Source organism: Anser anser, assembly GCF_964211835.1.
Source record: "Anser anser genome assembly, chromosome: 4".
Classification (NCBI taxonomy): Eukaryota; Metazoa; Chordata; class Aves; order Anseriformes; family Anatidae; genus Anser; species Anser anser.
In genome coordinates this window covers 21256150-21284022 of record NC_139724.1, presented here as the reverse complement: position 1 = coordinate 21284022, position 27873 = coordinate 21256150, and the positions used below count along the sequence as shown (strand labels likewise).

General features: G+C 43.1%; 1 protein-coding gene across 12 annotated transcripts in view; it reads left to right on the top strand.

Annotated features, from left to right (window-relative positions):
- Positions 1-27873, top strand: part of STOX2 (storkhead box 2) — a 147415-nt gene that overhangs the window by 94577 nt on the left and 24965 nt on the right. Inside the window, exons 1-2 of one of the 12 annotated variants that reach the window (XM_083835106.1) lie at positions 24530-24601; positions 24933-25062. The exons of 4 other annotated variants lie outside the window; for them this stretch is intronic. In XM_083835106.1, the coding sequence (XP_083691232.1) occupies positions 24990-25062 (73 nt within the window). In that variant the 5' untranslated portion in view covers positions 24530-24601; positions 24933-24989. Of the gene's footprint in view, positions 1-1434; positions 5788-22259; positions 24041-24529; positions 24602-24932; positions 25063-25110; positions 25416-27873 lie in introns of those variants that run through there. 7 more of the 12 variants (XM_083835110.1, XM_083835111.1, XM_083835107.1 and 4 more) reach the window with 7 other exon arrangements.

Here is a 27873-nt window from a genome sequence, read left to right as displayed (position 1 = left end):
AATATCAGTACAGGTAGGTTGCAAAACAGATTTAGTCGTGCTCTAAATATAGTCTTTGGGAACGTTTAGACTGGATGTTCCCCTTAATGTGGAGTAAGAGGAGCAGAGTGGCAGCTGCCATCTGCCCGAGGGAAAATGGTCCTTTCTGCAGAGACTGGGAAGGCAAAGTCGGGGTGCCTTTAGAGGACAGTGCACAAGCCCCAGGTAGGCAGACCATTGGAAAAAGAAAGCATCTTTCTGGATAAGACCTCTACATGCTGTGCAGCTTCTGAGAGCTGGTTGTAATCAAATCCTACTGAGACACCACAGATCTGGTCAAGGTGGGGAGCCCAAAGGGGTTTCAGAGTTGCCTTTGCCGGCCTTGGAGTTCCCTGGGTTTTGCAGCAAGGAGAGGGCAGCAGAGCGTAAGTGAATGTGCTAGATGTCTGCGCTGCAACGAGGAAAGTGCACTGGATTTTAAATGTGTACATTTTAAACAGAAATGAGTCAACCCCCTGCGCTACAGCTTGCCCAAGTCAGACATAAAGCACTTTGTTTCCTTGTGTACCCAAGGTAGTGGCTGCATAACAGCTCTGATGTCTTCCCCTGTGAGAGGCAGCCCTGCAGCTTGCCGTGCTCAGTGTTGCATGATGTGCCTGACCCCCTGATTTAAACAGCATTCAGCTTTCTCTGTAATGCTCTGGTATGAGCTGTCATTAGGAATGGCACCAAACATCTTAACTGTGCTGATCTCTCTCACCTACTCAGGCCCTCACACCCCCAACATTTATGCTGTCTGTACGAGAGAAGTTTATTGAGCTGGTAATGCACTTTTACATGCACGCATATATATCACAAACACACAGACATGCACGTGTTTCTGTTTGTGATTCAGCAGGTTTTTTTTGTTTTTTTTTTTTTATCCTTTCTGTGCTTTTTTGTTCTGTATTTTGTTCTTTAGTATATTATATATGTATTATGTAGTATATTGTATTATGTTCTGTAGTTTATCTCCACTTTGCATACTATGGTACTGAACACTGCACATGCTTTGTTAGATTTTTGTACTGTTTTTGCGTTTTCAAGTGAAAGCTGTGGGGACTGTTGTGGTTTAACCCGGCTGGCAGCTAAACACCACACAGCCGTTCGCTCACCCTCCCCCCTCCCTCTCTGGGATGGGGGAGAGAAACGGGAAAGTGAAGCCTGTGAGTTGAGATAAAGACAGTTTATTAAGACAGGAAAATAATAATAACAATAATAATAATAATAGTGATAATGGTAATAGTATTAACAATAATAATGTGTAAGAAAACAAGTGATGCACAATGCAATTGCTCACCACCCGCTGACCGATGCCCAGCCTATCCCCGAGCAGCCGGCCCCCCACCCCGGCCAGCCACCCCTATATATTGTTTAGCATGACGTCAGATGGTATGGAATACCCCTTTGGCCAGTTTGGGTCAGCTGTCCTGGGTCTGTCCCCTCCCAGCTCCTGCTGCACCCCCAGCCTGCTCGCTGGCAGGACAGAGCAAGAAGCCGAAAAGTCCTTGGCCTGGTGTAAACACTGCTCTGCAACAATTAAAACATCAGCATGTTATCAGCGCTCTTCTCATCCTAATCCAAACCATAGCACCCTACCAGCTACTATGAGCTACTTAACTCTGTCCTAACTGGAACCAGGACAGGACCTATACAGATTTTTTGTCATGCATATGAGCACGCTATGCAGGCTTGCTTTATTCTGTCTCTATGTCTTGCTTTAAGTATTTTCCGTCTGTCTTTTGCTCTTTGGACTGTGGGATAAATCATATTTTTGATGCTATTGCTTTGGTTCTGTGAATAGTTGACAAACATTGAGAACCTTCATGATTTCCCTGTGAATATTTTCATTATGAATACTCATAAATATATATATTTTTACAAGCATTTACTATGCTTCATCTCTCTGAGCAAAATGCAGTTGATATGTTCTTGGAGATTGAGTATAATGTTTTGTTGATACAATGAAATTTTATTATTATTTCACTAAATTAATACATTAACACTTTTGCCCAAGGGTAGTATTGAGATATTCAAATACTGAGTCAGATTTTTTGTTTTGTCTCAGTCTTTTGGGGCAGTATTTTGGCCAACAAACTGGAGCCTTTATTGTTTTAAGTAAACTTTTCACAGTACCATGTAGGTATCCATCATGTTGTAAAAATACTTGTTGGATGATTGGGAGGGGAAATGGTGCGGAAAGAAAGACCGAAGACAATTTTGTGGTGGCAAAATTTAGGTTTAGCCTGACCTCTGCTGGGTAAGTCCTGGACTTGGCCTTCCTTTGTATCCCAGTCCAACCCAACCCAGCTCTCTCCCTTTGTACTGGCAGTGACCTGCCATGACTAGAAATTCAGATCCTACCTCTGCAAGCAGAAACACTTCACCAAACTCCATATGTGTGGTGTGCAGCTGAAGAGAAGATACTGATTTATTCTTACCATTATTTATTTGTATTGCAGTTGTGCCTAAGGGGTACCCATTGTGCTGGGCACAGAAAATAAAGGATAGTACGTGCCTTGAAGACTTAGGATCTAAACAATGTACTCAGAGAGTCCTGTAAGAGAAAGGGGATGAAAAATATGTGCATTCTTCCGCATTTTATATTGTCGGTAAATTCTGTCAGTGAAAGAATAGTGGTGCAAAGAAGTCGGATTACTAACTATAGTTTACAAGAGACCTCACTTTGGAATTGAGGGAGTGTGGAATAAATCACTTCTGGGAGCTTCTGTTCCCCTTTTTGCAGCAAAGCCATTACCTTCCCTGTCCGTGTAGTTATGTGCAAAACAGCTGAGTTAAAAACAACCTCCAGAAATGATGCATAAAGGGAATAGATTTTTGTTTTAAAAACAGTAACAAGAAAAAAGAAGTAGGAATGATTTTCAACCTTCTGTCATTTAACCACTGTCCAGCAGTGGGGACCTGTGTGTGCTGAGAGTGTGTGTATAAGGTGAGTAAGGTGTTAGTAAGACAGACCTGGCCCCTCCGGTCTGAAGTGAGTAGTCCTGTCAGCAGCAAGCATGCAGTATATTTTTTAGCCTTTAGGTCACTTCACTCTAGTGGTTTAATGTTAATCTCTCTGTTTTCTCAAGACATTGGGAAGGCTAAAGGCAAAATTGCCTGCCTGCTTCCATATCCCTTTGCCTACCAGAGCAGCCAGCACTGGCTCACCAGAGAGGCCGGTGAAGCCCTACGCGACGTCTGCGGGGCGAGACTCGGTAGTGTTTGCCTGGGGGACTCTCAAGACGGTGCTGGGTTTCAGGCCTGCTGCCTGTCATCGCTGAGGCTGGGAAAAGGTAAAAAATGGGAATGTAGGGTACCATATTCTCGCACGTCAGCTTGACATGACTGAGCAGTGCGGTGAGGGAAGTGGCGTGCGGTTGCTGTTGTGGGACATGTTCGGTATGGATCGCTGTGGTAGGTGATTAGTACGTAAGTGATGCTTGTTTTGTGGGATTTGGGGGAACTTTGAGATCTTGTTAAAAGCTGTGACTGTAACTTCTGAGCTCCTACTTCTTTTCTGAGCAGTCACACCCATAGACTGTGAAACTAGCTTGATTTGTTAGCAAGCCAAACAACTGAAGTTAAAAAAAAAATACAACGGAATAAGGCTTTTGAGGTCATTCTCAGCTGTATTGTGCTTTAACTGCGTAAAATGAAGGATGTCCTAGTTCATGTGAGAACGGGGCTTCTCATTTCTAATTGAGATCACAGTCCTCATATGCGGGGGATGCAGGCCTTGGTATGAGAAGGATAGGGTTCGTGGAGGCAAAGTGTAATAGCTGGTTATGCATTTACAGGAGGTGTTATTTGCTGCCTGTGTAACTGAATGTACACCAAGAAATGGAAGAGATTGGTAACCCATTGAGGCAACCACTGGAAAATTAATCTGTTCAGGGTCTCATAAAATGCCTTGAGCTTCTTCTCCATGAAGACTTCTCAGGTGATACATGCCTAGACTGGGAGAGATTACGACTGGATATTAACAGGATGTTGAGCTAATCGCTAACACAGAGCTGGTTCCCCTTCTTTCTTCACTTTGAACCTTAATTACATCCTGAGAATGGAGAGAGAGAGAGAGAGACTAACGAGAAAGTGAGTTCTTGGGAATCCTTCTTGGATAGCAGGTCATGGGGATGAAATGAGGGAACTGCTGCCTGGAAGGCGTGCTGACTTGTGCAGCCACCTGGGTAGAAATCCCTCCTGGTGGCACCAGTTTGTCTCATGGTGGAAGTGCTGAGTGGCATTTGAAGGCTGCGGGTGCCACCCTGCTCCCACGGCTGCCTTCCTCTGAGCCTGTGAGCCGGGTCTGCCTTCACGTGGGTGCTCGGAAAATTCGTTCTGGATGTGGAGCCTGCTCAGTGGTGAGGGTCAGCCTCAGGGCTTCTGCTGCGAAGGGCCATTCCTTCATTACTGGTCGTTTACATCGCTTGAGAACATCTTGGGAAATCACGCCGTTTTTGCTCCCCATACTTGGGATTCAGAAGAAGTCTAGTGTGTCCTTTTGGGTGTCTCTCAGCCTGCAGAGCGAGGTCTGCCCTGCTGCTGAACAGACCTGGGTTAAGTTGTGGAGAAATGAGAACAGGCATTGCAGGAACAAATGGTTAAAGCAGTCTTCTGCAAGACACTGTCTGCTGAGGCTGGAATTTCAAAACTGATGGTTTGCCTCTTTTTTTCCCTTTTAAACTCATTAGAGCTCTCCCCCGTTCCATCTCTCTGGAAGAGTTTCCCCGTCCTCACTATATATGTATGCTCTTTTGCTCCCCCCCGTCAGCCCTCCCCCGGCCTTCTCGTGCCTCCCTCCCATCCTTTCAAGCCTGATAGCGAACACTTCTCATCACCAGGACTTTTTATCTTCTTTCTGAATCTTGAGCAAACCCTTTCTGATCTCTGTGTGTGTTCTGGAGCGGAGCGCGCCAGGATTGGGACAGGGTGAGGCTGAAAGCAAGATCACTGAAGCAACAATTGAGACTCTTCTTGAAAGCAAAAAGTTAACGTTGTGATTCATTATCTTTTTACGAGGGCTAGAAATTTCTTCCCATGTTTGCAAGTTTAACGTGCTTGCGTTTTGAATGAGCTCAGGAAGTTTATTTGAAGAGGTAAGGTGATGAGAGTTTTAAGTGCATTGTTCCAGCACATTTAAATCTGTGTTTTGGGGTCTGGCATTTGTCACATCCAAACATTTAAATTATTCTTTGTTTTGTTATTTTTCTGTTCAAGGGGGCGCGGGGGGAGTAGTCAAAGAATAAGGGTAATGGCTTTAACAAATGGAAATAGTTTGCATGAATGACTCCACAAGCAGCTCCTCATTCAAGCATAATTATAAACACATTTAAAATACGACTTTCACCCATAAGTTTTGTGGACATCCTTTGGGTTTGTAAATAGAAGGCAGCACAAAATTAATTCCTGAGCTGAGAGATTCTCTTCTGAACAGGCTGCATGGCTTCATTTGTGGTATTCCTGGAAATTCATCATTTTCTTTCTTTTTTTTTCACATGCTCATCTGCCGGATTTATGTGGCAGCTCTCTACAAGGTATGAGATCCAGTTAGATAAAGTAGAAGTTCAGGATGAAGTTTCTGGCTAAGATTCTTTCAAAATTCTTAAAAGTTTTGCTGTGTCTTACTTTAACTGCACTTTCAAAAAAGTGGTGCTGCTTTTTAACGGACATTTTATTTTTTTCAGCTAATAGCTGGTTAATGAATAGCCCTGACTGTTACGAGAATGATGCATCCAGTACAACAGAGGCATGGGGACATTCCCTGTGGTATGTCTACCTCGTTTTGTGAGACACTGTCCATCATTAATTTCCATTGAAATCAGCTGCTGTCAGGTGCTCATCGTTGTGAGAGGTAGTGAGGCTGTCATGGGACTTTCTTGTTTCATGTTGGTAATAGATAATTAATAGTAAATGATCCTAGTAAGGATCTGGGCTCCAATACAAGAGACTCTCAGATAATCAATGGATCCTTCTCACAGCACTTATTTATTATTGCTATTCTGTACGCTCACTAGCAGCAGAAAAGTAGCAGCCATTCATGGGCTTTGAGCGTTGCTGAACTGTAAGGCAAAAGCACGGCAGATTTTTAGAGCAGTTGTGGAGTTTTTGCAGTGCAGCAACCAAAACTTAGTTTTCTCAGAGTGTTTTTGTATTCATTAGAGATGGGTGCCGTGGAGCGTTTTCTAGTTCACTTACAGAAATGTTACCCTTTCTGATCCCTTGAACATCCAAGTGGGAACTAACTGAGGGCTGGCCGTCTGCTCCTGCAGAAATGCTTGGTGCGACACTCCAAATCTTATTCGCAGGAGTAAACTGTCCGCTCCTCAGCCTCCTGCCTCACTCACCCACAGCCTTGCAGCAGATCCCAGCCTGACCAGACAAACCCTGCTAGCTCCACATTCTTCCGGTGGGATTGCGTTCCTCCAGCAGCAAGCCCGGGCTGCTAAGCTTTACGGTTTCCTCCTGAGCTGATAGGTGATTCGTGAGCTGGGGAAGATGAAATCATGTTCCAGACTATCACCATTCCGGTTCCTTTGCTCGGGGCTTCTCTTTATCAAGTCAGAATCAAGATTTGAAATGAAAAATAAACATTTCCAAAGCAACCCTGCTTCCCCTCAGGGGTTTGTCTTAATGCTTGCTCCTTTGTAGCCTGTCTTCCAGGTATTCAGATGCCTCTCCAGCTAATGCCTTTCCCACAGCTGCCTTCTGGTAGGGGCCAGAATCTGAAGAAACAAGCTTTTGGGGCCATTGACTTCCATCTCCTGCTGCTGCAAATGACTGTTACAGGCTTTTTCCCCAAATGGCTCTAGATCCATTTTGAAACCAGACTGGGGTTTTGTCCCTACTGCTGGAAGGCTGTGCCATTACCCCACCGCTGCCATGGTTAGCAGTCTTCATCTCATCTCCTGTCTGAGTTTTCTGTTTGCTGAAACAACAAATTTTCTGGGTGACACGTGGTGAGAGTCTCCGCTAGCACTGTCTCTCTTGGATCCTTGCTGTCTGTTCTGCCTAAACACATAGCTTAGCATAAAGACTGGCAAAATTCTGCAGTGCAAAATCAGTTTGTTTTTTCTAAGGTTTACATTTTAAATTAGAAGAAAAATTATTGCGACAGTCATTTACATTAGTTGCTGAGTGAGGCTTTGGAAGTAATCTGTTCTATAGTTTATCAACTGTTTCCTTTTGGTTTCTTTTCAGTTTGTGTTCCCTACGAATGTGATGTATGTGATCTCTGTCTTGGATTTAAAATATTCCTTCTTTCTTTTTGAAACATTTCTTCAAGCTCTTTTTTTTTTTTTTTTATTGCATGCATAAAGCACTTAATGCCCTCAATCTGCATGAAAATGTTTTGTGTATAACTCTAAAAGCTCCCTTAGGACTGGAGATTTTTTAATGAAACAGTTTAAACGTTTTCCACGCAAATGGGCACTTGGGGCAAATGACATTATAAAAATTATAAAAATAATTGTTAAGATATTTTCACTGTTTCTTTCTTAAAGACCTGCATCTCCAGTCAGCTTGATTGCTCTTACTGGCAAAGAAATAAAGTTTGTATGGGTAGGAAGTTAGATGTTAATAAGAAAGTGAAACAATAGACAGCCTGCCCTGCTTCAGTCAGCATGGTGCAGGTGTTCAGGCTGATGTAATGGTGTTGCTGCTTTCCTACTCTGAGATGTACATGCATATTTATAAACACATGCAAGCCAATCAAGTATTGCATTTGCAAGAAAAACTAACAGAACAGGGATTGAAATAGAGAAGAAGGCAATAAAAACGCTTCAGCTTCTTCGGGCCCTGCTCAGACTGAATGAAAGTTTTCATTTTGAAAGTAATATGTGAAGATTCTCAAGTTTCACATGAGGAAATATATGATACTGGATATTCTTGTTAGGACACATGTTGACACTCATGTTGTAAAACTCAAGTCCTACATATGGTTCACTCGTAGACAGAAGCTCTATTCTGTGGAGGTTTGTGAGATTCAAAGGAAATTGTTTTCTGATTTGAAACAGAGCTCAAAAGTAGTCAAATTCCATGTGGAAAAAAATCCCCAAAACAGTAGTTTTACATCAGATGAAATACTTAATTCCATCAGGATCAGGCTGTTCTATTTCAAATTTGACTGCTTAAATGTCTTAAACATTGCGTTACCTAATGCAGCCTTTCAGAACAAACTAATCTGAAGGGAGAGAAAGAAGCACTTCATTTAGGAATACAGAAACAGGAAGTCCTGACATTTGTCAAAGTGTTTCTCCCTCTCTCGAACTAATATTTCATAACATCAGTACAGTTTTCTGATACGTTTTAATTTTGGTAGAATTGTAACCTACACAGCAGGATGGTGTTCATGTGAAGCCATTCTTTCTGACTGTGTGTAATCTGCGTGTTGGGGAGGTATTGCAGCAGTGACAGAAAAATGCAGGATTCTGCCTTATTTCTCTTGCATGGTGTTTTCCACTGGAATGGTTGGTCTCATGTCTAATATACCATATTCCTTGGGAAACTTCATTATTGCTAGTGATGGTTTTTAACAGATCCTTGGTAGAAATGGGTACACGCTGTCACTGACAGAAAAGCACTATTTTTAAGCATGTTCTTGGAATGTGTCCTTGCTACTTTTATCCCTGTTTGTTCCAGCTATGTGTCCTTACTTGGTTCAAGTGCCAATGGTCTATCAGATACAACAAAAAATGCTTGCCTGCTCCAGGGAGTTTTTGTAGAAGTTGCCGTCTTGATAAAAACAGTGCTGATAAACCTAAACCCAGATGTCATAAAAACAGATGGAATTTAGAACACCATTTAAACCCCCCTTGAAAATTCCAGCTGTCACGTGGACCTGCCACGAGGCTGGTGACTGTCAGTCATTTGGAATTACAGGTTCCAGATGTAGGTTCCTCTATGTGTACGGTATGTTCCTCTCTACAAGGTATGAGATCCAGTTAGGTAACGTAGAAGTTCAGGATAAAGTTTCTGGCAAAAACATCGTTTGCAATGGCTTTGCTTTCTGCAGTGGGTCAGGCTGGGAGCTGCTGGGGAGGGTTTACTTCTGTTTATACTGGTTCCGTTGCCAGCTTAGATAGGCCTGTTAAAAGCACCCAATTTGCTAGTTAATTTTTAAGCATAGACAAGAATATATCGTTTCTAATGTATGTGTCTGACACGAATGTGTTTCAAGGGCAATAAAGATACGTATGTTTATCTATTGGCTGTTTAACCCTATCTGTCAGTTACAAATGGAAGATTTCTGGCACGGGAGAGACCATTTTGCATAAACCATTCAGCAGGGTTTTCCAGATGCTTAGATTTCCAATAAATACTACTAATAAAAAAGTCTAAAAGGGCCAAGCATATGCCTAGGATATGCTGAGTGCTAGAGTATGTAAGCATGACTTCATTTGGTACAGGCAGGCCAGTGCTAGCTCTAACCTAGTCAGCTCTGGTAACATAAGCAGCCGAGTTCTGTACCACAGTGCTCAACACAGCAAAAAATATTTGAATATCTGGGGAGTTACCCCACAGGGTAAAGCTGGCCCAAGGCACGTTTCCTTCAGTTACAGTCATGGCATTGAACGCACCACAGATGTGTTGGGTAGCTTTACATATCTTTACCACCCCCTGCTTTTGAATCACAGCTGCTTCCTGTTGCAGTTTAGGGAGTAATGATGATTAGTCTGCAGGCGCTAGGTGTGCTGGACCTGTCCTGGAGCTTTTCCTGGAGGCTGGAAGAATCGACGTGTGCTGGTTAAGCATCTCCTCCTGGAGTTAACACTGGCCAGTGCTGGGCCTCAAATTTGGTTCTTGCTGTAACTAATTTGCTTGGTCATCATCTGTTAGCTCAGTTCAGGCTGACATCTGAGAGAAGTGGGAAGTTGGAACAAATTGTGTTTAGCCTAGTTTAATCTTTGCCATAATCTATCCTTTTAGCAGTGAAGGAAAAGAGCAAAAATGTTTAGTAAGCCTCCAGAAAAAATCCAGAGCTTGAGCAGCTGGCCAAAGGCTGTATGTGGAGGTAGTAGTCAGATCACTCTAGGCTTCCAGTTAACAGAAAGTAGATGGGGAAAACTAAGGAATCGTTTTGCATTTGTGTATTGCAGAAATATGTAAGCATCAGATTTTTCGTTATTTTCTTTAAATACAAACAGAAGGTGCCAATAGAAATTACAGGTTTTGATTGTAAGCTTTTTATCCCTAAGCTAACAGTTGTGGCATTTCTTCTATAGATTGTGCAATTTGGTTGAGCAGTTGCTAGTTTTGCTGGAAGGTATTGCTCCTCATCTTGTCCTCTCTTGTTGTTTGCCAGGTTCCTCCTCCTGTACTTGAGGAAAAAGGGAATTGTGAATGTTTAATAACTAAAGATACATGGTTGGTCCCAAGGCCAAATACCAAAGCTGATAAAATCATTAAGAGCCTTTTTTTTTTTTTTTTTCCTTTTCAAAGGAACCTTTTAAATGGAAGTAATTGATAAATATGTAAAGCTGAAGATTGCAAGGAGGAAGTGATCTCATGCCTGCATGGCCTCATAGATTCTATCTGAAACGACTTGGCTCTGTCTGAAGTAGGCTGTGAACTCCTTGGGGCAGGACGTGTCTTCTTCCAGATCTTGTAAAATGCCAGACACTGCTGATGTCACCTTGTAAGGAACCATTTCTTCATACCTGACTTGAAGAGAAAGTGATGGGTTTCAGTCATGTCAGTGAAGGAGCTAACATTTAAAGGCTCAAATGACAAGTAGAGGAGCCAAAACAATACTATGGGAAAGCAGTGTCAGCAAGAATATGGTGTGGACACAGTATAGGATAAGTCTTTTCTAAAAACTTTGCACTAACCCAGAATTTGTATATTCTACCTTGAGCCTTGGCTTTGGGTTTCCTGTATGCTACATGATCACAGGAAACAGCCTGCTGTCGTTTTTTATACTGCTTGGCATAGCAAAATTGGATTTTTAGATTTTTTTTAAATTATTTTTTCAGCTTCCAGCTATTTATTTAACTTTAAAGGGCTTTACCAGTGATCTTGTCCATCGTGTGTGCATTTTCTGTGTGTAGTTGTGGGGCAGGGAAGATCCCAGCACTTTTGGTGCCATGCAGCAGTTCTCAGTCTAGCTTAAGAGTGGTGGCAGTCGCCTTTCAATGTTATCAAGACTCTGCCGTGTTACCTTCTTGAGCTTTTTTTCCTTGCTCAAGCAGAAAGTCTCCGCTTCTTTCAAGTTAGCCAACTCTAGTAATGGGTTGCCTGTCAAGTACTGGGATAAAAGCGTTTATGCAGCTTCCATAAGTGATTCAAATGATGAGTGATCTCATAAAGGAAAGAACGTTGAAATTCAGGCTGAATCAGTGGCTAATTGTCTGCTCGTCCCTTCTCAGCTCCCCTCCTTGCGTCTGAGTGCCGGAGGAGGATGAGGTCATTGTGCTGATTCTTGACCACAACACACTGCCGACCTCCCGTGTCCTACCAGGGCTTGTGTCAGCTGCGCCCCAAACACAGAGTTACTCCGAAATAAATACTGTTTTAGCTTTCTCCTAAACATCCACCAGCCTTGTGTGGTTGGGCTGTTCATGTTATTGATGCCAGTGGGCCGTGAGACTGACCAGCCCTAAAAACCAAGATGCCCATTGACACCTGGAAGAAAGCCTTCAGCCCAAGTTCAGAGCTCTGGATCCATGGCAAGGCACCTTTGCTACCCTGTGATTTGGCTCTAGAAACAAATTCTCTGCTTGCTTTTAAGCCTATATTGTCAAACATCATTTTAAAAGCAGAACCAAAAGCAATTGAGTATGCTGTTTGCTGCAACTTTTTGGTTTGCTCTGGATTTCATGTGCTAGTCTCTTTTTACAAAACACGTTTGGGACAGAAACTCCTATATTCATTCAGGATAGAGGTGGCTGGTGGGCTCACCCTTCTTGTGGAAAAAAATATTTATTTTCCAGTTTTCTTTTTAGACGATAACATCTTTTTAGACAGGTGGAAAATCAGCCTGAGTTTTACTACAAGTGTGGAGCCTACATTAATACCAGTCATAGGAGAATATTTTTGTTGTGGTCCTTTGGTTTGCTTTCTTAAACCTGAAGACCAATTGTGAAGCAGTGTTGAGTTAAAAAGTCCCATAAAATACTTGAAGGGTTTAGTATTCTAGTGGAGAGGGTGGATTATTTGGTTCCTGCAGCTGCTCAGGTTCGCTTCTGGAAGCGCTTGGCTAGCATTGCCTGCTATCTCCAGAGCATGTCCTGTCAGGTGATGTGCAGTGGGGTTTTTGTGCCCGTACTGCTTTTTGGAGTACCAAGTGCCTGTCGTGCCCTTGCTTCAGATGGGAAAGTTTCTCATGATGAAGGAGAGGTGGATAGAAATTGGCTTTATTCCTTCATAAAGTAAATATATAAAATGCTAAAATGAAAAACCCAAACCCTGAACCTTTACAATCACAACACTAAAGAAACCAACCAACAAAAGCCTTTGTTTTATTTTATTCTTTGAGCTCCACCTGCCTCAGGTCTCACATGCCCGAAAGCCTGGGGCCGCGGGTGGCCTTTGCTGAAGCAAAGCGCCGTGCCTGGTTTGGCTCAAAAGATGCAGGGACTGGGCAAAGTGCAAAAGCAGGGCTAATTTCTTCAAGCCAGGCGGGTCTTGCTTTTCCTCCTCGATTTCAGGGTCGCCAGCATCCTTGTAAGCAGAGGGCATGGGGGTGCTGGGCTGGCAGGCCTCGGTCTGGGGTCGCCGGGCCGGCGGCAGGAGGGGCCGTTGCTGAGGTAGGGCTCGGTGGAGGCCTCAGAGGCGATCCAGGTTGCACCGAGCTGGTAACTTCGTTCGAAATCGGTTGTGGCTCCGTAGCACAGCTGGGTTCGGCCGTTATAGTCCTAGAAAGCTGTAGGGTTCGGTGGCAGAGCAGGTAGAGCTGGTCTATCTAAAGACTTCCACTGGGATGCTGCGCTGCTGCGCTGCAGGGCAGAGAAGGCTTTAAATACGTTACAGAATTTCAAAGCATATTGAAAACAATGTGAAGCATACCATCAGTCTGCCTGTTATTTCTTCTCCTTTTTTTTTTTTTTTTTTTTTTACGCGTGTCCAAATGCAATATAGAGATCAAAATTCTCCAGACTCCAGGATGAGACCACAGGTGAAAGCTTGGTCAGCTACTGCAAATTTGTCCCAGCATTTTCTCCCATTCCTGGAGTGGAAATCCACTATTGCTGCCAACACTCAGGTGCTGGAAGTCTCACCTTCTGGCTAGAATAAGTTGTAAGGAGAGCCTTACTCAAAATTTTCCTGAAGTTGCAAGATGCTCTCTCTCATGCTGTAAAACTACTTCAAGGTTGCATCACTGTCCTGGCTGTAAATTACGAACCAGGCTGTTTTAGGTTTGCTAGATTTTAATCTTAGAATCTGGGACAGTCCCAGATGGATAAATTATGCACGGATAGTACACCTGATGTGTTGGACTTGCTGCACATGTGCGATGAATTTACATGAGCGCAGTACTTAGTGTGCAGACTTTAGGCAGCCTGAGTAGCCAGGCGTCTGGAAAAGTGGGCAGTTACTACAAAAATGTGGGAAAGATGTTTTCATGTACAAGCATGCATGGGACATAAGATTTCTGGGAATAATGTAAATGTTCTCACCAGGTGTCATCCTTCCTTTCATTCCCTTTCTCCCCTTATGGAATATAACTTTTTAACAGCCGAGACCAAATTCCCTTTTAACTTGTGCTCTGAATGGTTCCATGGAAGCCTCCATGGTTCCCTGAGGGGCCAGGAAGTGTTCATCAGGTGCTCGTGTTAATGCTGGTCTTGATTTGCTCCTTGAGGGGCAAGGGGAGAAATGCAGGCTTTGGAATAGTTTCAAGCAGGTTCTGGAGTCCTGTACTTCACAAAACTTTCAGACAGGGTATTTACAGGGGAGTGAACCAATTATGGTTGGAGAAAAAAAAGAAGAAAAAAAAAAGAAACTTTAAAAGTGTAAAGAAATTATTTGTACAAGTATTTTATTTTTTTACAGTAATGCTTATGATAATGATTCCTGTGACTGTAAGTATGTTCTTTGGGAAAGGTCAAAGTAATCATTGTTTCTTGCATTTCAAACAAGAACTTAGAGCACTGTAGCTTAGACTTTATTGTTTTTGATCTTTCTTAGGAACACAGAATCCCAATCTGGTTCATCTTTGCAGATCCTTGCCTTAATAATAAGATGTGCTAATGCAAGGTGTTTCCAGACTTCCTGTTCCTTTTCTGTTTTGTTTGTTTGTTTTTTTGGTCACTTTCTGGTACTTAGTGCCAACACGTTGAACACTTGTGAATAAACTGGCTAGCAGGCAGTTTGAGGAGAGGGGTCTGGCTGCTGTCTGCACTTGTAAAACCAAATGACTGATGAGTCAAAAGATATGAAAGTTGTTTCAAGATTCATCTCCTGTGTAATAACTCAAGAGACAGCCTCTAGTTCACTCAGTTACTTGGAGGCTGTCAAAGAAAGCAGTATCGTATTTTACAGTACTACTGAAGAAAGCCAACCTGTCACACAAAGACAATTTATGGCCCATTTATTTTCAGCATTCTCCTAATTCCTGTTATTTGAAGTAAAACCCATCTTCCTGACAGACCGGCTTCTTATTTCCCTTAATCCTGCAGCAAAGTGGTAATCCTTCATTTGTGACCTCACAGGCTGTTGCTGCGGAGGATGCTGTGATATCACAGGGCCAGCACTGACTTCACTGCTGTTGGAAAGAGATGTCCTGCTCTCTGGAGGACCTGGGGGAGATGCTAAGTACTTCTGGTGTTCAGCTAGCACTTCCTAAGGAGCGATACCTGGCGAATAGGTTTGCATAATACCTGCCCGCATAGGTGATGAATGATACAGTCAGAGGCTGCATGTCGTGCCAGAGGAAAATGTGTGGTGATTGTGTTTGGCAAGGTTGTTCTTGTCCTTGAAAGAAGTCATGTTATCAGAAGGAAAATGTCACTGGGAAGTTACACAAAGCTTTCTCATCCTCTGCCTCCAAAGATACCACGAGGAAATGACACTGAATGGCAGAATTATTTTGTCTAAAACCAAGAGCTGCTTGTTTTGTATCCCTCTCTTCTTTGTCTGAAGAATAGCATTTTGTCAAAACCAAAACTTTTCTTGGAAATACTAATTGCCTTAAAACTTCCACTTAAAGAAGCTTCTCAGGTACAAGGCAAAAAACACAAATTAAACCTTTATGCCATAAAGTAGACTGTTAGGCTCTTAACTATAAATTGAGGTATGAAGGAGACGCATAATTTTAGGCATTATGCCTGAGACTTTCAGATATTACGAAGCAACTTGCATGCATGGTTTCTATTCACATTTCAAGTCTGAGCTTTTATGCCAGATTCCAGAAATGAGTGCCTAAAATTAGGCTCCTCAGTAACCGTCCTTATTTTCAGAAGTACTTAGAGTACAGCAGCACTCAATGGAGATAAAGGGAAGTGCAAATCTACATCAGTTTTGAAACTCAAGCTGTGACTATTAGAAACAACATATGGCAATAGGAACCAAACTTGGTGCTTTTAAGATCTCTGCCTTTCACCATAACAGGAAGTTTTTAGAGAAATAGAACTTGCAGCTTTAAATGTCAGTGGTTTTCTATTTTCAAAAGTGAAGTTATCAGAACTCAGGAAGAAATATTATTAAAAGAAAGAGTAATCCCTTTGCTTTAACATTTTCTTTTTGGATATGCTGGGGAGAATATGATTGAACAGCAGGAAGGCACATTCTTGCCTCTATTAAAATTAGTATTCTATTTTTACTATTGATTATTCAGTTTTTCGTTTTTACTTTTTTATGTGTGGTATGAAAGTTAGTTCCTGCAGAGGAATTTAGCAGGATTATATGCGTATAACTGCCATAGTTGATGTAATATTTGGAAGTAGTATAAGCTAAATCAGGTTAAAAAAGCACCCTTATTCCAGAATAAATATGGATTTACATAGGTATGATTACATGGTGGTAGTTCTGGCAGTAAATCATTCTTGGACCAAAGCTTTGAGGTCAGTTTCCATTTTATGCCCATAACACAGAGGTTCCCCAGATTGTGTTCAGGGAATGTACCAGACCAGATGCTGCATAACAGATATGCAGTGTGACATCTCAATTAAATGTAGTACCACAATTAAAATAAAACACCACAAATTAAAGACAAAAAACCCCTCCTCCTGCAGAGGCTCTGCGGACCACACATGGCACACAAGATGCGCTTTGGGAAGCCACGCTTTTTCAAGTCCTTGTGGATTACTCCTTCTTTCTAGAAACTGCATGTGCATGTGTGTTTTGAAGAGGTTCTCATAAAGGAGCAGTAAACTTCTAAAGCCAGTGTTGGTGATGACATGCTTAACTGCTTGTGTATGTTCTGGTTCAAACTGCCCAAAGTGCTTGCTCCTCGCTGGAGCGATACTGCACATGTACCTTGTTAGCATGCACACTACTAATTTGCTCTCTGCTTTCTTCATTGTCCCCCTAAACGCCCATCCTTCCGCTAGCTTTGCTCCTGCATTATAAAGGCTTAGGAGCAACCCATTGGGGAACAAGCTAAATGTTTCTTTTTAGTTATTCTGCCTGCTCCAAAGCCTGGGGGAGCTCATTCAAAGTCATGGAGGGATGCAGGTGCCCCCAGCCAGAGCTCACTCCCGAGCTGCCAGGATTGCTCCCTCTGCTGGGTCACTGGCACTTGGGCTCAGGCTTTGGGCTGCATGCAAGATGCATTTGTTCCCTCAGGCTTTTAATTGAGACTTGGAAGGGAGGCTTTCATTGAATCCTTTGTGTGGCACAGGGTGAAGGTCAGCCTAGAAAACAAAACAAAGGCAAGCGCCGAGTGGATGCAGAGCACATGCAGATCGGCCTTCGTAAAACAACTGTCCTTTTGTTCACTTCTTTCTTCACCAAAACACGCAGCCGTTCCCACTTTGCTTACTCCAGCAATCCTGTAGGCTCTTGGATTTTCCCAGCCTTCGTACAGCTGGAAAGTTTATTTCTCACCATTTGGTTGTTATTCCTGCTTCCGTTTAGCCCTGCTAAGCATTTGGATTCTTTTAGCAAGTCCTCTTTCATCGTTAACGTCACATATGCTGCCTTGCCTGCTTTAGGAGTCAAACAAAATTCATCTCTTTCCTTGCATTTCCTTTTAACCTTTCTTATGTTTTTCCTTACGTCTGTTGTTCCTTGTTTTGCCCTGCAATCTGCTGCTGATCGTATTTCAGTCTTTATAGTCTAGGTTTTTCTTGAAGCAGCCTGTACATTAGCTCTTAACACTAATATTTCTAGGTACCAAACAGGCAGAAGAAACAGCGCAGGTTTCAAAAAACACTTGTAAGGCTGCTTTCATCCCGGGTAGGCAGCGGCTGGCCCCGTGCAGCAGCAGCAGCCTCCTGGGGGTGGCCAGGTGAGGAGAGGGTCACGCACCATCCCCTGCACATTTTACCCTTCTAAATGGGATTTGTGTGCCCTTTGGCCCGTGAGTTAAAATACTGCCTGTGGTTGTAGCTCATTGAAAGGACGTAGATGTAACTGTAAGCCATTTTTCCTACAGTTCGGAGTAAGGAATGATGACATAAAGACAAGATAGGGAATGACTGTAGTTTTGTTGGTTTATTGTGCATTAAGAAAATGTTGTCTTTTTATGGCATAAAATATACTTACACAGAACTTGGATTTATGCATCCCACAGTTTTGATCTCAGAACTGTATGTGGGGTTTCCTCTCCATATCCAGTGGATATTTGCTGAATTTGTTGTTCAAGAAATAATCCCAGATCTTTTCTTTTGCTGGCCTTTTGATTTAGTTTAATGTAAATTGAGACCGTCAGCAGCTCCTGTGGTCATCTCAGGAACCTAGTCTTTGTATCCTAACTTAGGGCTCTTCTATACCGGGTAAAAGGGCACAAGACACAACTATTTTTATGCACTTTCATCTTTCAGAAAACTGGGTCATAGCAACACTTGGGGAGCACAAGGACTCTTCCAGGTTCTAGTGCTTAATAAATGCTTGGTGAAAGCCCAACACAAAAGTCTTGTCGAGGACTTGTTTAGAATACAGAGGAGATAAAAGGGGAATGGCCAGTGCTCATCACAGGAACGGATCCTGGGCAGCAAGGATCAATACCAAATGGTTGGTTTTTAGTAGTGACATTGGAAATGTGAAAGTTGGGCTGGGTAAGGAAGTGGTAACCCTATCCGTCAGGTCGCAGTTGGCCAGGTTCATTAACAGTGCTAAGAAGGACTTCAGGCTCAGCAACAGCTGAGTGAAACAGCTGAGCAGTCCTGCGAAATAATGACATCGGTGATGTAAGGCAACACAGCGAACGTGGAAAAAATCACGTTGGAACCTTTTAGGTTCCTGCTGTTTTAGGAGTGTGGTCTGCGTGCCACTGGGGTCAGAGTGGTGAATGTGGGAGATGAGTGGGTGGTGGTAATTAAAAATGTAAGCGCAAGGCTGTGTAAATCAGGCAGTAGATAAGAAATCATCACACAAGAGATGTATGTCTACGAAATTTTGTCCAGTTTGAATACCTTGTTCAGGTTTGTATCTCACAGGCAGTGAGATTTTCAGATTCCTGAAATTTTGCTTAAAAAAGAAAAGAGCAAGAGGCAGGAAGGTGTTACTGCTGTAATAGAATGCCTGTTGAAGGTTTTGGTTTATGGCTTCCTGTAATGAAGTGAGTACTCAATAAAATTAAGCAAAAACCAAGTGAAATGGACAAGAGGAAATGCATTTGATTTAGTTAATTGTTTAACCATGGGAACCCCTGGTTCCAGGTACTGTCATTTATTTGGGCAGGTAGTTTGGGATTGCTGCGTTTGCTGATAGCTATATTGCGTGGAAGAAAAAATGAAAATCTGCCGGGCCTTGAGGGTCTCAAAGAACGAACTGTTTCTGTCTGGAGCAAGGACATTTCCGGTTAAGATGCAGCATACAACATCGGTCACGCATGCTGTGGGTTTCTAATGCTTCCTCTAAGACACTTGACCAGCACGAGAGGACTGGGCAAGTCGCTGCACTGTTGTGCCGTGGCATTTCCCATGCTCCCATCCCACAGCTGATCACAGGGGAGACCAAAGGACAGGATTTTGAAGTGTGTTGAGACACTGTGGGAAACAGGGGCCACTGCATCTGCCCCACTCAAGTAGATTGTTAGGGGCAGAATATTGTAGTATGGCTACTTCTTGTAAAAGGTGTAGGATATTTCAGTTTCCTAAGCATTAAAGTATATCTTCTTGAATCGACTCCAGCCATAATAAAACCTCTGCTTTCCACCACAGGGAAAAAAAATGACCCAGTAAACTCTCAACTGCTAAGTCTTTGGAGCGTCTAACCTTTTCTTTTTAAAACCACTTTGGCACTGTTTTAATTGATTCCATGCCTGGCCTTTTCATCAGGTCTCTTCCAGCCAGGAAAAACCATGCTGTTAAAGGCTGCTGCAGTACCATGGGACTTGCGTTCAGTGTTGCAGATTCTTATTTTAACCTGAAGTTATCTGCCAGTCATTGCTATTTGTTTGAAAAGCTGTAACCACCGCAGTATCGTCTTCAGGAGGAAAATCCTTCCATGGTTACAGCAGTCAATAGAAATGAGAGAAGGTGCGCTGTGTCATTGGCTTGTATTGCTAATCAGCCCTTCACCTCGCAAGAATTTCGGCTGCTAACTCTCTCGCCGTACGTTTGCTGCAGCATCCCCAGCCACACTGAAAATGTGTTCTGGCTACGCTGAGGATGGCAGTGGAGAATGTGTGGCTAAGGCAGACTGCTTGTGTTCAAGAGCCATGTTCTGTGCTTTCAGGAGTGCTTGCAAAGGAATGTTTTCCTTTATAATATTTCCACCCTGAAACAAAGCATCTATGTTTATCACTTTGGTGGTTTTTTTTCTCCTTTTCTTTCTCATGTGCTCATCTTTTCTTGCCAAGTCTCCTCTAGTGTCAGATTTTTTTAATGCTTCTGTCTTTCCTTGCGTTTACTGTTTGCTGCCAGAAAATAGGCAGGCTTTTTTTTCAGTGACATTGTAGCTTTTTTTTTTGTTGTTAGTGACATTGTAGCTTTAGCATCAATCATTTAAATCAATAGTAAAGTTTTCTATGCAAAAAATATTTTAAAACAGTTTTTTTTTTTTTAAATCTATCCCATGCCATAGTCCTGGCTACAAAATCTGTTAGTGAATTCTTCATGTGATTTAAAATGTCACATACTTTCCAGTGAGTTGTAATTTTCTAAAAAGACAATTGTTTCAGCCACTAGGCTTTCGGGGGGGGGGGCGGCGGGGGGGGGGCAGTTCTGTGGGTTGTTTTGTTTTTCCTGCTAAGACTGGTGGGCTCATTGAGATACTATTCACTGGGCAGTTGTCTTAGCAAGGGTTGCACTGGGTCACGGTTTTGTCCTGCATTAGGTAACTTGTAAAGTATCATTTACTTTCAGTTTTTTGTGACTCTTCAATGTGCGATATGCTTAAATTGATGGTGGAGATGCTTAAATTAGAAGACTTGGATAGTCAGAGATCCAAAGAGTGAGCTGATAAAGTGTCTGGGCAAGATCATGGTCTGGGAGTCAAACCCAGGAACGCTTGCTTCAAATTTGTCATAAAAAAGATACCTGCAACTGGTAATTCAGGTGTGGCGTAACAATAAACTACCAAGGTAGTACGGCTGAGAAAAAAGCAAATTTCATTCTTATGATATATGAGGCAGGGTATTTCCAGTGAAAGTATGGAAATTTGAATTTCCTTCTACCTGACAGAGGTGAGAGGTTAGCTGGATTGCTAGAATATGATGCAGAATTTTGTTTGTTGCTTTTTAAGGGATAGTTGTGTAAGTTAGAAAGCCTAACGAAACAGAATGGGCAGGTATCTGAGACCCCTACAAGAACGTGCCTTTTAAAGCCAGCGGGACGAGATCTGAAGGAGCGAGGTATGTTCTCTGCAAATATACTGGGGTGCCAGCAGCTGGAGGGGGTATAAAGGAGTATTTAAACTCTCAGACAACAGTAGCACAAAACCAGATGGGCATTCCTTGTTGGGATATTGCTCAATTTAATATCCTGATCCAGTTGCCTCTTGTGTTTTCTTAAGTGGTTTCTTAAACAACCAGGAGATTTGTTCAGGTAAGCGAAGTGGAACTTCTTAGCATGCTGCCAGTAAGTCGTTAGTAGCAGAGCACTGACAACTTGAAATCTTCAGGATGTAGAGATTTCCTCAAGAAATACAAGCATGAGTTTGTGTCTTTCTGATGTTCTTTAGTCTGGTTTCTTCTGTGGCCACAGAAGAAGTGGGTTGTGTTCACAGTCTGGTGTTCAGGTGCCTCCTGCCTCGTGAAGCTGGTTATGTAGAGGTGAGGGTAGTGGTGGATGACCTGCAATGAACAGCTCCAGTCTATTCATCTGCAGACTCCAACTGCTGAGTGCCGATGGCTGATTTTTAGCCTCTAAAATTCAGGATCCCTTGAGGCTGGTACAGGCTAGTCTCAATTTTCAAATTGCTCTTGATAACCTTCTTGGCATCTTTTGGCAGTGTTCTTTTTTTTAACCGTTTTTATTCTCCCATCGATGTCCCCCTCCATTTTAGCACCTTGCTTTTCTCCTCCGAGTTTCCCTCAGTGATAGTGATGGGGCTGTGGCAGCAGAGGAGAGGGATGAATATCAGGGCCTGGCTCAGGAGAGCCCACGGACGTCCACAAGCTGATGTGGAGCTCAGCAAAGGAGGCTGTGTGCGACTCCAGCACGGTGTGGGGGGAAGGAAGAAAAGGGTTTTAACATGGTCTGCTTTCTCACTGAATGAGGGAGGTGGATCTCGGGCTACACCGCTGTACTCAGCGGGTATATCCAGATGCACGGGCACGCATGGAGTTACACCAGAGAAATGCATGGCATATTCATGCCAGGTGCCCTCAGTAAGGCAGCTTTGGTGTCAGAACAGTCTTCTGTTGTGCGCTGGGAGGGAGATGTGGAGGAAGGAGCGGAGTGGCTGCCTTGGCTGGGAAGTGCGTGTGGAGCTGGGGCCAGGCCTTCCTCCCCTGAGGGGATTCGAGGCCAGGCTGGATGGGGCCTGGGCCTACCTGATCTGGTGGGTGGCATCCCTGCCCGTGGCAGGGGGTTGTACTTAGATGAGCTTTAAGTCCCTTCCAACCCGAGCCTTTCTATGATTCTGTGAGCTGATGGCAGTGCTGGTTTGCCCATCAACTTCAGCTCTTCAGACATTCTCGTTCACCTTTTCCTGCTGCTGGTCTTTCCATTCCCATTTGCTCTCTGCCATTCCTGTGGTGTCAGGCACTTGTTGCTGTTCACAGTACCGATCAGAGGGCTGTGTGGTACTGCTCTGAGCTGGTGAATCTGAATAGAGCCATGCCTAGGTGCTTGTGCACACGAGGTACGTGTGCAGGCCTTCAGTGTCTCTCAGGCTTCACATGCTAGAGGAATTCTCTGACTCAGAGAGCTCACAGTTAGATGTGTTCAGAGCAATCAGGCTGCCCTGAGTCAGATTCAAGTACTAGAAATAATTGTTAGAAAGGACGGGCGTTCAGATCCTGTTTTTACATTTCTCTTCCTTCTGCCTTTATTTTAACTTTGGTAATAAAAGGGTGAGTGCTTCTGCAAGAATCTGTGCAGGTGTTTGGAAATACTGCTGCACGCACCAGCCCAGCTATTCCCCTGTGCGTGAATGTTGTCTGGTGCAAAGGAAAAGCAGTCTGGAGCTCTTGTTTTTTCTTGCAGTAGGTGTGTGTTGTAATTCGCTTTTAAGCCCCTAGAAATTTTTCTTCTTGGAATGAGTTTCATTGCTGTAAAGTAGGTGTGGGCTTAGCAGACAAACAACCCAAGTTTCCACAGGATGATCCTGGGGGACCGAAACATTGCAGATGCCAAGTTGGATTCATTAGAGGCTTTGTGGCTGATCCTGCAGCCCTAGGGAAGGCAAAACTCCTGTAAAGTTGAAGGAAGATTTCCTGGAATGAGGCCTTTTTAGGGAACATAAGAGTTGATGAGTGTGTGTATAACACAAAGCCCAGCTTTCAGTGTTGAGATCCTGGCTACTGTGTAACTACAGGTGTAGCAGAGCACCCTGCATACCTTACCCTTGTAAATCAGGTTGGTTATGATATGGCTTCACTGCATAATAGTTGGCATAGACCTGTGAACAAAAGCGATCTGTTAGCTGCCTAACCCAGCTCTTTGCTGTCCTCTTGGAGCACTTGTAGAGACCTATTTTAGGCTGGGATTGCCTCTTTCACTGCGAGGGTCATTGTAAGGCTAGGTCTCACAGCAAAGTGGGATGATGACCTTTGTATTTAACAGTCCTAAACACCTGCTGTTTTCACTGCTGGGAGAACCTGGGGTAACTGCCTGTTCTAACACAGCACAGGTGAGTCCTGAAGTGCTGTGTTGTAGGCATTTAAGGATTAGGTGCCTGCTATACTTCAAATTGCTTCAGAATGCTTAGCATACAGGAGCCTTTAAAGAAGAGCCCCATGGCAGCACTCCTTTTTTGTTTGCCCCTCCATTTCTGCCTATCAGACTTCTCATTTTGACAGATGACGACTAAAAATAGCCTTTCGCAGTAAAGACAGTTTTAAACATTTCTCTCTCTTAAAACACCAAAACAACTGAAAGCGTTTCTCTGAAGCCACAGCGTCTGTCCCTCATCGTACGCTGTTGCTACCCCTTAGTCTGTGTTTTTCCGACGCTCTGGCTTAGCGTATCCTCACGAAGAGAAGGAAGATCTAGCGTCGGGAGCGAGATCGTGACACAGTGACCTCGTTCTGAGCATTGCCTCCTTTGTCAGTAGCGGCAGGAGCTGAAGCAGCTCCGCTGGCTCTCAGCACTTGGAGCAGTTTGACATTTTCTGCCTGGCGTGGTTTCAGGGCTCACTTTGTTGTGAGCCCAAACGGTGAATAGGATGATGAAAAATGAGCTTGCAAGAACTTGCCCACTGCTTTTAATTTTTTGATAAACAGTTGCAGCAGCATAACTTTGATCCCGAGTACAGTAGAGCTGTCTGTTACGTGCAGGTCTGCAGCATTCTTCGGGACTGACAAAGGAGAGTAAGTCTTTTCTTTTAATCAATAGAATAAAAATTGGTGTCATGCTTAAATAGCGAATAATTCAAGAAAATGCTGCTCTTTGTAAGTCTCTGTGTGTGTGTGTGTGTACACGTATGTCTGTGCATTCGTGTTTTTGTGTGTCGTGTGGCTGTGTGTTACATCAGGAAGATATGTTAGGGGTGAATTTCTTGCCTTGACTAGAGGGTTAAAGCTTTAACTTGTCTTTGCTAATGCATGTAAATAGCTTTCTTGTCCACTTAATGAGGAGGCTGGCTTGTTATCCTGTACAATGCAGCTGGGCACAGTTCCAGAGGCAGAGGCACTTCGTTTCAAAGACAAAGAAGCCAGCGCAGACGTAGGGAGAAACCTGGAACGTTGCGCCGTGGTGGATTTTTTCAGAGCGATGACTCATTTCAGTTCACAAAGGATTCTGGGCAGGGTAGTGAGAAGTCAGGTTGGCTGATCCATTCCTATGACTTCACTTTGCAGAGAGCCAGGCAGAAGAGGAGTGACACTGCAGAATCCTGAGGCGCTGCAGTGGAGAGGTGCTTTGCTAAGACTGTGAGTGCCTTCGAAACAGGGGGTGGTGTCAGAGCGTGATTCCAGCCTTTCCGTGGAAATGGGGCAAAAGGAGAGAGATGTTTTCAAAACACTGTGTGGGAGTTGTATTTGTAGAACCCTTTAGATTCTCTGCCTCCACCGCCTCTGTTGTTTCTTAACCATTTGTTTCTTGTGCTTATGTGAGAATTAAGTGTGAAATAGCATTGCTTTTGGAAGAACTGCATAGATACTGCATTGTCTTTTATTTTCTGGAAGCCTCTACTTCCTGCTTTAAGAGGTGGGTGTTCAGCATATTACTGCCTAAAAACATGCTTTGTTTTTCTTCTTTCAGGTCCTGTGGCACTGATCTGTGCTGTAGTCAGCTTCCACAGTGATATAAAGCCCCAATATGCACGGTGTTGTTACATCACAGCTATTCTGGATACTGTACTGGAGCACGGAACCAGACCATAGGGGTTCAGGTAAGTCCCCCTTTTTTAACATATTGTGTGCCAGGAATATGGACATGGACATTTATTAAGAGATGCATTTGAAAAATATTGAATAAACACATTCTAAAGCACACAATATATTAAAAAAAAAAAAAGCAACACCACAATCCTGCCCTCTTTTGTCCCAGGATAAGCAAGCAACACCACAAAAATCTCCTCAACTGAATCCTCTCTGGGAAAGTTCCATGCTCCAGCAGAAACTTTTTGTGATTGCAGTCATAACACGTGCTGGGATATCACTTTGGATCAGGAGGCAGCTGGCCACAGGACATGAACCGAGAAAAGGAAATCTGTATCACAGAAAATACACAGGATGAATGCATGTAAGACAAAGTCTGGTGACTGGGGGCGTTTTAGCACCTCTTTCCAAACATACTGGCACTTGGTGAACCTGGAGATCATGCTTTTAGCTGTGTCTGACCAACTGAAAAGATAAATTTACGTGATTGAAGTAGAGTTAATAACTGGCAAAAGAGAAGAACTTTGTTCAGAGGCAAGTGTTTACCATGTGGTTTGTCATTTTTAAGGTTGCTGTGCTTTCTTCAGGCTGGTTAGAAATGGAGTGGTCACACTGCCAGGTTTCATTGTTGAAGTGTTCATAACCCGTATCTGCAAGGGGAGGTATGTTTTGGTGTGCATGTGTTCCGGAGTTGCAGAAGGATCTTCCTGGTGAGAGAATGTATGTTAGTGCACTTGTGAAGCCTTTGTTTAAGCTTCTCTTAAACGTGAATAAATGGCTGAATCTTTAACTTATTTTCGTCTTGAAAATGAGTACTCTGATATGTGTAACCGTCTAGTAAACACGACTTGCAGCTTTTCTCATAAAATACTCCAGGAATAGTGTTTTAAAATGAGGATTTAGCTATGGCTGAGTACAGTGCAAGCAATATGCTTTCTGATTTCCTTTATCTCAGATTTGCTTAGTAAAATGTGTTCTTTCCTGTGTTATGCTAGTGTGGATCCAAGGTGTTTCAGAGTAATCTGGGTAATACAGAAATCTGCATATTCTTCCTGTTCCCTCCTGTGGTTTCATCAGATGAAAGCATTGTCTAGCTTAAAATGGCAATTATATGTCATTGTTGTGAGTTCACATATGAAAGGTTTTGTTTGCCACATGTATGCAAGTACCCTGTGATTAGAGTGATTCAGTCATGTTGGGGTTTGGGCGAAAAGGGGACAAAGTGCAATGCAGGCCAGATAGTTGACTTCTTTGGCATCTGTCCCTTCTGTAAGTCAACTTGAAAATGTGCTTTTCTTTTTCTAGAAGAGGCTTTTCATTGACAGTATCCTTGGAAAAAGGTGAAAATAATGTAGGTTGAAGAGCCCTCTTCCTGTCTGTTACCAGCAGTTTTGTTTTTGTCACTCATCTTTTGTTTGAAGAGCCGCTTTCTGTACTTCTTCCTGGAGTGACACAGTGGTTGATTGTTGACCAAAACAGGTTGTTGCCAAGAAAATTTATGTAGGGGATTTTTGTTGAAACTACCACAAGGTACCACGAAGTCACTCTACTTGTTTAATGCCTTCTGATTAATTACATAGCTCTGTAAGCAGCAAAAGTAGGGACTCGATGTGTGTTTTTCGACAAGGTTCTGCCCTGTCTAGAGGGACGTGGCTGTGCCCGAAGCTCTGTGCAGTTGGAGCATGCCTAGCAAATCTCATTGTTGCAGAGTCTCTGTTGTCTAGTGAGTCCTGACCTCTCTGGCACATGCGCATCCTCAGACTGTGACTGTGCAAGCTTCATTTCCTGTGGAAACCAGGCTAAAAATCATGTTTAAAGCTTGTTTTGATCCACAGGAGGCAAAAGGTTGCAAAGGTGTTGAGAGTCAGGATGGAGAAGAGAAGCTGGGCTTTGGCTTCCTATATTTCACAGGATGCAGAGCGTAATCAGAAGGTCTCTTCCCCATATCAAGGAAACAGTGTGTATAAATTCTAATAAAGTGTGGCTTTGCATTGTAATTTCCTTAATTTTCCTTCTGAATGGCTGTACCGAATTGGTTCCATTTATAAGTCAAGAGGTGATTTTTCAAACAGTCCTCATGCAAACTTCATGAGACGGGGAGTTTGACTTCCAGGTCACTTCTTTCCAGCAGCAGAATCACTTATAAAAATTCTGTCATCCGTATGTAGTTGGTAGTTTAATTACTGATACATGGTGTGGAATACAGTCTACTTAATTTTCTCCCAAGATGGTGGCACCCAGACTTTCAGAGGACAGAGACAGTAGATAAACTGGCACTGGAAAGGGTCTGGCTGGTGTGGGTTCAGGACAGGTGAATTTTCATCCCCAACTCTGTTGCAGGCTGTCATTTTCTCATCTGTATGTTAAAGATAGTTATGGTTACCCAGGTTTTCAGAATGTTTTGAAATCCACCGAAGAAATGTGCTATGTAAGAGCTAAGTGTTTATTTTATTTGCTGCGTGATCTTTTGTTCTGAGTAACAGTAATTATTTTTGTCCCACAGGGTAGCGCTAAAAATTCCCAAGGCATAAAGGAGGACAGATCCCATTCATTGCTTGTTATACACTTAGATGTTTTTGAAAATTAAGTACCACTTAAAAAGTGTAGAAAAGCTTTTTAAAATTTTTCTTAAAAGAGAAGTTTGGAAAGACACTGCAGAAACAGAGCTGAAACTACACATATATACATATATAGCATTTAAACGAAACATGCAGTCAGCTGGTGAAAACTGCTTTCTGAGCTCCAGTTTGCATTTAATTGGGAACATAAACATATGAAAGTCAAGGATAGTAATTTGATTTCAAAAGAAAGCTGCTTGAGAC